The following is an 11479-nucleotide window of genomic DNA, read 5'->3' as shown; positions in this document are numbered from 1 at the left end:
GAAGGAACCGTTCGAAAGGACGTGTCAGGCAGCCAACGGCCGGCGCCGCTGCTAGGGCCGCGTAGCTTCCGTTCCGAGTGGGCGGGGCGGTGTCTCAAGCGGAAGGTGGTTGTCGTCCGGGCCGAAGCAGGTTTGAAACTGGGGGTTGGGCCCGGCCCTTGTTGTCTGTCGCTGCGGGCCCTCTTCCGGGCTAGGCCGTGCCTGCCCGCCCCCGCCCCGCCTCCCTTCGGACCCCTGGGTTCCAGGCCAGGCTCCTTGACTGATTCGCGCCCCCGCCCTCCGCAGCCCGCTGCCGTCCCGATCCGCACTGCGGCTCCGCCGCCGCCACCATGTCCCTGCACGGCAAACGGAAGGAGATCTACAAGTATGAAGCGCCCTGGACCGTCTACGCCATGAACTGGAGCGTGCGGCCCGACAAGCGCTTTCGCCTGGCGCTGGGCAGCTTCGTGGAGGAGTACAACAACAAGGTGGGCCGGGCAGGGGCTCGGAACCCGGCTGGCGGGGAGCGGGCCCCGGGGGCGCCCTTTCCGGGCTGGAGCCCAGACCCCAGGATTCTCCCGCGGACTTGCCCTAGCGCCACGGAGCGGTTCCTCTGTGTCTGGCCTTGTGCAGACAGTTTCGCTCTCGTTATCGCATTTAATCCTTGCAGCATTCCTGGGTAGTCGGGAGTGTAGTTACCCTTATTTTACTGATGGGAAAACTGAGGCACCGTGTTGTGACTTGCCCGAGTCACACAGCTGTTTCGTGACGGAAACAGGTCTCAAACCCAGGTTTACACCCCAAAGCTATGCCATGTATCACTCCTATCCCCTCCGCTCCTGCCGCATTGCTTCAATTAGGGGGCGGAAGAAGGATGAGGGAATGATGGCTGTTAAATGCTGGCGCCTCGGTGGTCGCTCCTGGCCACGCTAGACCTCTATTAGGACTGTTTACTGCGCAGGCTTCCCAGCCCCCTACACCCACCCCCAGGTACTCTTCCTGGATTCCCCCAGCCCTTTGCCGGGATTGCCATTGCTATTGCTGCCTCATATTCGTCCTCTTCAAAGAGACCTCTTTTTGGAAATCTTGGCCAATGGCTGTAATCCGCCATTGTTTTCCGAACAGAGAAGGATGATACTTGCCGTATTTTTTTCTTGGCATCTTTCGTGCTAATACAGATATGTAATCTTGAGTAGTAAGTCTTTCTGGACATCCACAATTTGAGAATCTTTCATAGAAGCACGGGTAGTAGGAGGAAGCTTTAAGCTGGAAGTGCAGCATAAATTTATTTCTGAAAGTTGTTGAATAAGTTAGTGGGAAGAATTTTCTTTCCTTTACTCCTTAATCTCTTCCATTTATTGTATTAGAGTAAACGTGATTGATAGTGATCAGAGCAACGGAGAGCCATGCCTAGCGGTGTTGAAAGCCTGTACACCTGCTTAACACCATGAACACCGTGACTTAGGAAGAATGAAGTGTGTGGGTGGTGACAGGCACGGTGCAGGGAAGAAAGCCAGGTGCTCTAGGGTTGGGTCCTGTCTGGTCCACTGACCAGCTGGGGGGCACTGCACAGGTTAGTTTTATTATTTCTGACCCACAGTTTGTTGTAGGAAAGTTCTCTTTTACACATAAAGGTCCTGTAAAAAACATTTGAACGTTGTAATTTTGTTTACAGTTTTTCAGGAGCACATCTGTTTCTCTAGAGTTAGGTCTTAACTATTTTGGAATCCCCTTTGAGGAAGTGATGAAAACGATGGACTTTAATTACCCAGACGTCACACATACACAATTTACAAACAAATCTCGGGGAGTATGCACTGATCTTGGAGTCCACCCATTGCCCACAGAAAGCAGAGAGTCCTGACAAGACATAGCTTTATTTTCTTTTCTCTGGTGCCTCTTTCTTCTTTATGGCCCATAGTGGATGGCAGAGCTGGGAATGGAATTCAAGGCCCTGATGTGTAAACTGAACTAGTAGAATTGAGAACATTAGAACTGTTGTTTAAGGATACATGTTTAAAAGGGGAAAAAAAGTAAAATATATCTTTCAAAGGGCTTAAATCTTTTCACACAGATAGATTTTTTTTTTTCCTTGCAAGTTCTTCCAGGGTCGATTTGGGTAAGCAGTAGTAGTCGCATTTATAAGAGAGGAGAAACTGAGCCACAGTTAGGCTGCTGGTGGAATCAGTGGAGTAACTGGTGTCAAACGTCTGTTGCAGGGACTCTACCCCAAAGTTTGCCCTTTCATTTAGTAACCACATGGAGCTCCTTCTTTGTGCCAGGCACACAGGCAGTGTGGTCTGATGATCCCAGTAGTAATAGATTAAGCAGTTACCTCTGTCTTAGTTCACTTGCATGATGTAGGCAGTGCTGTGTCTTGCCTACTGTTTTTGTGCCCCCACCTATCTAGGTCAGAGTTCTTAACGTGTGTGTGTGTGTGTGTGTGTGTGTCATGGATGCCTTTGGCAGTTTGAAGCCAGTAGATCTCTGTTCATAATTCTGTTTTCAAATGCATAAAATACATAGGATTACAAAGGAAACCAATCATATTGAGCTATAGTTATTTTTTTTTTTTTTTAATTTATTTATTTATTTATTTATGGCTGTGTTGGGTCTTTGTTTCTGTGCGAGGGCTTTCTCTAGTTGCGGCAAGTGGGGGCCACTCTTCATCGCGGTGCGCGGGCCTCTCACTATCGCGGCCTCTCTTGTTGCGGAGCACAGGCTCCAGACGCGCAGGTTCAGTAATTGTGGCTCACGGGCCCAGTTGCTCCGCGGCATGTGGGATCTTCCCAGACCAGGGCTCGAACCCGTGTCCCCTGCATTGGCAGGCAGATTCTCAACCACTGCGCTACCAGGGAAGCCCTGAGCTATAGTTATTAAAGACATTTTTTAAAAAGTGGTAATCTGTACTTTTAAATTAACTCATTAAATTACATCATCCATTATAATCATTAATCTTGAAGTAGGGATGAGGGTAAACAGCATTTCAAGATGTTCACTGTGATGTGATATGAAAAAAGTCAGTGATTTTTATTGGTAACAAATCACAGATCCTGATGCCGTGGTGAGTAGCTGCCTCCATTTGTAATGGAAGGAAATGATAAACTTTAGCTAGAGTTTGTGAAAATGTAAATGTGATTTTCCAACTCAAGTTCGTGGACCTCAAGGTAAGAAACCCTGCTGTAGAGGATCTGTGCCTAGGGGCTGGCGGGCAGTAAATCTCACTTGAACACAGTGATTATCAGGCTCAGTTTCTGAGAAACCTGGACATGAAGGTGCCAGACTTCATATTTTAGAGGAATTTTAAAATTATTGGTTGAAATTCTCAGACCTTTGGTTCCTGTTTGCTGTCAATAGTAATTGCCAGTAGAGGACAAAATAAATTGACACAGCAAATTAACATTGATGAAAAAGCCTAGAAACGGTCATCTTTTTTTACTGTGAGACATTAAGAAAACATGATTATAATTTAAGAAAAATTTTGTGTTCATGTCATCACGTTTTCCTGTAGTAAAATTATTTGTAGTTCGGTGGAATTAAATCTCTTAGCATTTCAAGAACAACTTGACTTCCAGGTGTTCCATAATCTGAATAAATTCGGGAGTTGTAGTGGAGTAAACTAGATTCTATCAACTACACCTGGAATAAAGAGTCCTACTATTGGTAATCGTGTTTGATGTTCTTTTTTTGTGGTCTCTGCTGGGGGATAGAGCAGCACTGGTGTTGGAGAATGGTTTTCTAAATTTTAGCTTGTGTCTAAGAATCCTTTGAGGGACTTATACGTTCTCAGGCTTCACTAGTTAACAGACAGCCAGGTGATTCAGACACAGGTGGTCCAGGTGGCGCTCTAAGACCATTACCCTGGAGTTACCTTGGCATCTCCTGACCAGAGACAGGAATCCTTCTTTTTGCGTCTGCATGTGCCTAAACATTGATTCCATCCCATGAAAAAAGCTCAATTACCAGATAGCCTCTTTGAGGTAGTCTGGGTTGAGATCTCAGCCCTGCCACTTCCCAGTTTTGTGTGGCCTTAGGCAAGTTAAACTCTGTGCGTCAGTTTCCTCATCTGTAAAATGGGAGTAATAAGAAAGATTAAATGAGTTAATAATGTAATGGAGTTAGGAACTCTGCCTGGCACATAGTAAGCAATTTAGAAATGTTAGCTATTATTACTTAAACATCATCACTACTCTATCTGTAATTGAAATATAATCAAGGAGAATTATATGGGTGTTAGGTAAATTTGACTTCTGTATTTTCCAGAGAAAAATCAGGACCTTAGGTCAGAAAGGTACCTCAAAAGGTCATTATGTTCATTCCTTTGCCTTTTAAAGACCCAGGGGAAAAAATTCTCTTTGTTCCTTTCAACCAAACCCATTTTGTGGTGTAGAAGCTTCTTGTTGTTGGACTCCAAGTACTGTAATATGCTAGTTTAAGCCCATTTTCTCTTGTTCTACCTGGCTTAGACACAGTAACTCTGATATAAGAACTCTGGTATTTCTCCTGAGTTTTGACAATATCTGTCATCTTTAGACAAGTGGTATTTCCCTTGTTTTATGGGGAAAGATGGGTAGCAGTTCCTGGGCTTCTATTCTTAGCTGCATGTTTCAGGGTTGGTTTTGAATAGAATTGACAGCGTGATTGGGATTTATTTTGCCCTAATATTTAACTAGCTGACCATTTGTGCTTTAAGATTTGGCATCTAGAAGACATTTTTTGAGGTTCTGAGGAGAGAAACCATAGGTATACCTGATGCTTTTTGAAGAATACTGGTAGTGAATCTGAGTAAGACTACCTTGTACTTGAAATGCACATGGGATGAATGCTTGCCTTGTCAGCCTGTGTTGATTCCTATGAGATCTTTAATGCAGAATTACTTTATCTATTTGGCACATAATGATTTTGACCCTGGCATATAAGTTTTCATTTCTCAGTATTTCTGTCAGCCTTTCAGGATTCTCATTCATTTGTTCATTAATTCAACAAATATTTATTTGTTGTGTTTTAGGCACAGCGATAATACTTGGTAACCTTCTGTATCCTTTCTTAGCAGATTTGAGATTGGTAGCAATAAAGAGAAAGTGTTTTAGTACACATAAGTGTTTTTGATAGATATTTAAAATTTTGCAGAGCTCCATCAGTCCTTGCCAAGACTGTCAGCAGGGGAATTTAAAGTATAAAACTCTTCTGGTTTTAACTTCCTCCTTTCTTTTTTCTAGACAGTGAGGGGACTAATGCTTCCATGAGACCACTGAATAAAACTTCTGCTGCTATATTGTTTTTTGCCCTAACCTGGTTCACACAGACTTGCTGGAGATGCTGTGATTTGAACAAGGAGTGAGTCTGTGTTCTGTAGGTTGTCTGGCCTGCCTGGGGCTGTGATGCCAGAGCTGATTGATTAGCCTCTGAGCCAGGAGCCGAAGGGGTGCCGTGCCAGAGTGCATCTCAAAGTTTGACAAGGCAGGACCTCTCTGCAGATGCTTATCAACGATAATCAGTCAGGAACAGGCTTGAAAGGAGGACAATGGAAAAGACCAAGAAAAGCTGGTTTATTCTGTCAGAAGTTTGCCTTAGCTGATTTTGGTTATATTAACAATTGTGGGGAAATGTTCCACTGTCAAGAATGGTATTACTGGTTTAGATAACTTGGGGTTTTTTTTTATTAATTACATATATGTACACACATATTCACATGCATTCACCTTCATGTTCTGGTACTAGCACTGCACGTAGTTAAAGAGGGATACACAGTTCCCTCCTTCAAGGAGCATAGTAACAAGATAAACACAGCAGCTTTTAAATTTTTAAAAAATGTAAGGTATGAGTAATGTGAATAGTAATTTATGTTGTTCATGAAAGTAATTGAAAGTGAAGCTGTGGTCATGCCTCCAAGGAATAAACATTTTATGTTTTATATCTGCTCCTTAGGAGATATCTGACATAGTAATATCCACAGTTTAAAAATAAGTCAAAATGATCTTGTTTCACAGTCTTTTCTTTTTAGGGGGCATTTGTTTCATATGTTGGGGTAAAGCATTGTGAAGCAATAGTTGCAGAAAGGCAGTGGAGGTGGGAGATAGAAGAAGTTTAGCAGGAGGACAGGGAAGACTATGGAGGAAAGAAAAGGCAGAGGGGTAACCTAAGTGTTGACAAGATGATTGAAGTCATACTTTTTCCTTACGCTCCCACGATAAGTGAGGAAGGACGGCAGTATAATGAAGATCAAATGGGTATAGGAAGATGCCGAGAAAGGATGTCTGTGGCTGCAGGTTCAAACTCAGAAGAGCACAGTTCTCCAGGATAGGATTTTGATGGGCAAAATCAACAGTCCTTTGTTTGGGACAGTGAGAAGAGGGTGCGCAGCTGGCAGCAGGAGCTTCTCTAGACCCCACTCGACACCGTGGATGAGAGGGAAGCTAAGTTGTACAAGGAGACACAGAGACATGCCATCATCTCTAGAAGCACTAGATGAGGCAGGTTGGAAGAGATTGAATTGTGAGCAGCTTGACAGCTCCTCATCTCTGTTGGCTGAGAAGATGCAGAAGCCTCATGTGTTTATGCTAACTTGGAACATGGCCCTGACCTCTCTCCCATGGGAACTTCCTTCAGATCATCTAGAAAGAACTTGCCTCATTCAGGAACCAGCATAGTAGCAATAAAGAGATACTATAAGAAAGGAGGGGGGGAAAATGGGAAACAAATGGAAGGTAAAGTATCTACACTAGAAAAATGTTTTCACCTTAGTTGAAAATTAATGGCCAGTCCTGCCACCATGAATTCAAAGAACTTAAGAAAATAAAGAACTCCAGGCAGAGATACAGGAGATCAGGTAAAATAAGGCATGGTGACAAGAGAAAATGGGACCACCAGCAGGTACAGCCCAGGAAAAGAGCGCAAGAGAAAACAAAAATTATCACAGACCTAAAAGCCACATTAGAAAGAGAATTAAAATGAATACAGACTGCTGAAAACAGTGAAAGATAAGGAAGACAGAATGAGAAAATGAAGTGGAAATGAACAATTAGAAAGACTATAATAGATGCAGAAAATAAAGAATGTCTAACTTAGGTATAATTGGTGTCTCTGAAGAAGACCAAAGAAATGAAACACAAAAACTCAAATATGTCGTTAAAGAAGACTTTATAGAATAAAGGTTTGAAGTAATGAGTTCAAACTGTATCTCAAGAGAAATGGACACAAAACAATTGGCACTGAAAACTTCCCTAGGAAAGTGTCTACATTTTAAGGGTGAAGAAAGAACCTTTGGACATCCAGGCAAAATGATCACATCCTCTTGAAGAGGGGAAGGAAAAGTCAGGCTAGCCACAGTTGATGATAGAAGGCATGGAGCAATGTCTACAAATCTGCAACTATTACAGATTGTGCTACTATGAATACCTGAAAATATACTTGAGTTTATAAGATTTATATGGGGAATAGAATGCACTTTTTAAAAAGATAATTTATAAAAATTGACCATGTATTAAGAAAAAAAATTTTCTTAAGGGAAATCAGCTGATTGGTAAAAATAATACATATCAAAACTTATGGGAAGATGAGGAAGCTGAGGCCCAGATGTGCTAAGTAACTCCCCAAAGTGACATAGAAGGTAAATGCGAGGCCAGAACTGGAATACTATTTGTCTCCAGAGTCTTAAAAATAAATGTATACTGATGTCCAAAAAAATAAAAGGGAAAAAATGTTTTGAAAACAGGGGAACACTTGCCTACCAGATCAGAGTAAACATACTGGAATTGGTATAGTTACAGCCAATACCACATATAGTTGGTGCAATCACACACAACGTTCCAAAGCAGATCTAAGTATATATAGAAATGTAGTTAGTGATAAGATAGAACTTTAACTCACTGGGGAAAAAAATAAATTGTATGGCAGAAAAATTTAGAGCCCCCTAATTCACATCATATATGAAAATCAATTCCAGATCAAATAAAGAACAGTCCCGCAAACATAGTAAAAGAAAATTGACTATGAAATTTGTGCTGGGGCAGTGGAGGGTGCGCAGAGAAGGTGATCTTTAAGCCAATCATTAAATCCAGAGTCAGCTAAGGAAAAGATTGACAGGCTGTAGTGCAGTTGACCCTTGAACAGTACGGGTTTAAACTGCACAGGTCCACTTATAAGTGGGTATTTTTCAATTAAGTACTACACAGGGTCCATGGTTGGTTGAATCCAAAGATGCAGAGAACTCAGATACTAAATTATACGTGCAGTAAACCCCCACCTTGTGCAAGGGTCAGCTATACATACAAATAAAACATTTCTATGTGAAAAGATATCCTGTGGACAAAAAGGACAGATGATAGGACAAGGAAAAATATTTTCAAAACATGACAGCCAGTAGGAGCTAATTTACTTAGTGTGATAGAAAAATGAACAAAGTATAAATAGCCAGTTTGTAGAAGAGAAAATGCAAGTGATCAATAAATAGGAAAAGATACTCAACCTCAGGTAGTTAAGGGAAATGAGAGTTGGCCCTGTGATGTTACTTTTCCCTTTCAAATTTATAAAAATTAAGTTACTGCTTCTAGTGTTGCTGATAGTATGGGGAAGTGATAACCTTTGTGATCCTGGGCAAGATACTTAACATCTCTTTTACTCCATCTCTTAGGAAGGTGGGAAGAATAATAGTACCTACCTCATGGAGATGTTGAGAGGATTAAATGAGGTATTGCATGTAAAGCAGTAAGTGTAATGCTTATACTTGGTCCATTATAAGCACTCATATTAAAAATTATTTTTCAGAAGTAAAAATAATAAACAAATATGCTCACCTTCAGTAGTAAAATGCCGTTTTTCATCTCTCAGATTAACAAAAATGTTAAAGATTATTTTCAGTGTTTTCAAAGGTATGGGGAAATTGGCACTCATATACTATTAATGAAAGTGTAAATAGAAGCAACCTTTTCAAAGGCTGCTGGATGGAATCTGTGACTTTTTTTTTTTTTTAGCTTAAAACAACACACATTTATTATCTCATAGTTCCTGTGTTATTAACATCTAAAATGTGATGCAGCAGTTACACTTTTAGCAATCTGACCGATAAAAGCCTTTACACATATATGTACAGAGTATTGTTTATAATAGCAAAACAATGGGCTATAACCACAGTAACTATGAATAGTTAAATTATGGTGTGCTTACCACAGTCTGCTGTGGAAGAATGAGGTAGAGCCATTCGTACGGACGTGAGATCTTCCAAGATGTTGTTAAAAGCAAGTTACAGAATACATTTTATGGTCCAAACCTGTCTGGGTTTTTTTTTATTGTTTTGTTTGGAAAAACCATTTGGAAAGTAGTTCATATCAAACTGGTTTGAGAGTCACTAAGTAGAATTGAGGGTGAAGTTAATGGGAGACTTTACCACTTCATTCTGTATTATGTGAATATTCAAGAGAACTTACATGCTCTTTCATTAAATTTTTAACATCTGCGTATATGAACAACAGTTGAACAACAGTGAAAGCAAAGTATTGTTCCTTTCAGTACTTGGTTGGCAATTTGGAGCAGAAGAGCTAAAGCGAGTTAGGCCAAGGATGAAACACGAGTCTGTGCAAACACATGAATTCTTTGGGAAGATCAGGAAAGATCCCAGCCATTTCTTGGCTTCTTCCCTAGGTTAGGTACTGTTGTGCAGAGGTTGTCAAACCTTGCTGAATCAGATCACCAGGGAGGGTCTTAAGAATATAGACTCCTGGGCCCCGCTTGACACTTGTTGAATCAGAATCTTGGGCTAGCGGTGGGGAGCCCAGGAATGTGTAAAGCACCCTTGGTAAATCTGGTTGCCAGATTTGAAGACCATTGCTGTTGGCAGTACAAGCAGGAGTGAGATACAGGCCCTGTTTTTAAGGCATTTACTAAGAGAAATAGCATAAGACAGTCATGCAAGTGCTTTCATGAGGCAGTGTGGGATTAGTCACCAAATGGATGGAATAGATAAGTACTGAGAGACCACACTGTGTTAGGAAGACTGCAGATGGTTTATGAAGGAGGTGAGGTGTAAGAATATTAAAAGCTCATACACTGAGGAAGGCATCATACTGAACAGTTCACAAACAAAAGGTGTTACATACAACTCTGTGAGGTGTAGGTACTGTGAATATCCTCACTTTACAGATTGGAAACAGGTTTAGCAAAGTTAAGTAACACGTCCAAGGTCCTACAACTAGCAAGTGGTAAGTAAGGAGGCCTGGGAGGCTGATGCCACTGTTCTTTATTAATACTGGGCAGGATTTGGATCGACGGAAGGAGGTATGAGGATTTATAAGTGAGGGCAGCGTAAGGAGAGGGATGGGCAGCACTGCCTAGATGAATGCAAGTGGAAGATAAGGTAGGCTAGGGCGAGCCTTGAATGCCTGCTTAAGCGCATCCTAAGTGGCACGTGCTCGCGGGAGCTGATATTTTGAGGTTTGCAGAGAAGCCTCCAATGGCTGGAAAGCAACTTTTAGCAGTAGCAGCATTTTCCCCTTCTGGTTTAGCCTTACCTGCATGGTTAGAAAGAGGGATTTTGTGCTTGCTGCCACATCCCCAGCACTTAGAACAGGGCTTGGCACCTAATAGCCACTCGGTAAATATTTGAATAAATAGATGAGTGCAATATCTGGCTCAGAATCTATATGAGAGGTTTATGCTTTATTCTGCCCAGTGAGCCACAAAATTTACCTTCTCATCTATTTTCTCCTCCCTCCCCCACCAAGCCTGATGCCAATTTTCCCTGTTCCATCTAGAATCTTCCTTTACGTTTTGTTTTCTGCAAAGGTCAGAATGTCAACTTTTTAATTCCATAAGAACTGTTCATTCTGTCAGAATCCCTCTTGTGGCCATCTCAGGTTGTCCCTTGCCATTCTCACTACCGGTCACCACAGGCCCTTAACCTTTCCCGCCTGTTCCCCTGTGGGTCTCCAGGCTGAGCTCCCCACCTCCAGCCTCTTCCTGGATCCAGTCAGTCCTGCCGGGCATTTCCAGGCCACATACTCATGCCTCCAGGGCCTCATAGTCCTACCGCTGCCTCTCAGACGCCTTCACGGGGGAAAGCCCACCTCTGTCCTCAGTTTGCTGTCAGGGCTCTCGAGCCTGCCCTACGCACGTTTCCCCAGCCTCCTCTGCGGGGCTCTCCCAGATGGTTCCTCTTGCTGCCCGCCAAGTGGGTCATCTAGTTAGTAACTCTGCCCCACCTGCTGGGGATGCCTTCCGTTTCTGCGCCTCCTAAGAACCTTTCCATACACCTTTTTAAATTTTATTTGTTTATTTATTTTTATTTGGCTGCGCCAGGTCTTAGTTGCAGCATGCAGGATCTTCGTTGCCGTGTGCGGGATCTTTCAGTTGTGGCATGCAGGCTCTTAGTTGCGGCATGTGGGATCTAGTTCCCTGACCAGGGATCGAACCCAGGCCCCCTGCATTGGGAGCACGGCATCTTAACCACTGGACCACCAGGGAGGTCCCTCCATACACCTTTGAAGACTGCTCAGATCCCAGCTCC

General features: G+C 42.6%; 1 protein-coding gene across 4 annotated transcripts in view; it reads left to right on the top strand.

Moving 5' to 3' along the window:
* Window positions 1-97: 97 nt before the first annotated feature.
* Window positions 98-11479, top strand: part of DCAF7 (DDB1 and CUL4 associated factor 7) — a 26545-nt gene continuing 15163 nt past the window's right edge. For 3 of the 4 annotated variants that reach the window (XR_014257861.1, XR_014257862.1, XR_014257863.1), the window contains exon 1: window positions 137-467. Coding sequence is in view for 1 of the 4 variants with exons in the window: in XM_082443174.1 (XP_082299300.1) it covers window positions 330-467 (138 nt within the window). In the remaining 3 variants the exon portion in view is untranslated. The other variant, XM_082443174.1, reaches the window with a different exon arrangement.

Source organism: Balaenoptera physalus (genome assembly GCF_965194825.1).
Source record: "Balaenoptera physalus genome assembly, chromosome: 20".
In the NCBI taxonomy this organism is placed as follows: Eukaryota; Metazoa; Chordata; class Mammalia; order Artiodactyla; family Balaenopteridae; genus Balaenoptera; species Balaenoptera physalus.
The sequence above is the reverse complement of the archived record's forward strand: the minus strand, read 5'-3'. Positions and strand labels throughout refer to the sequence as shown.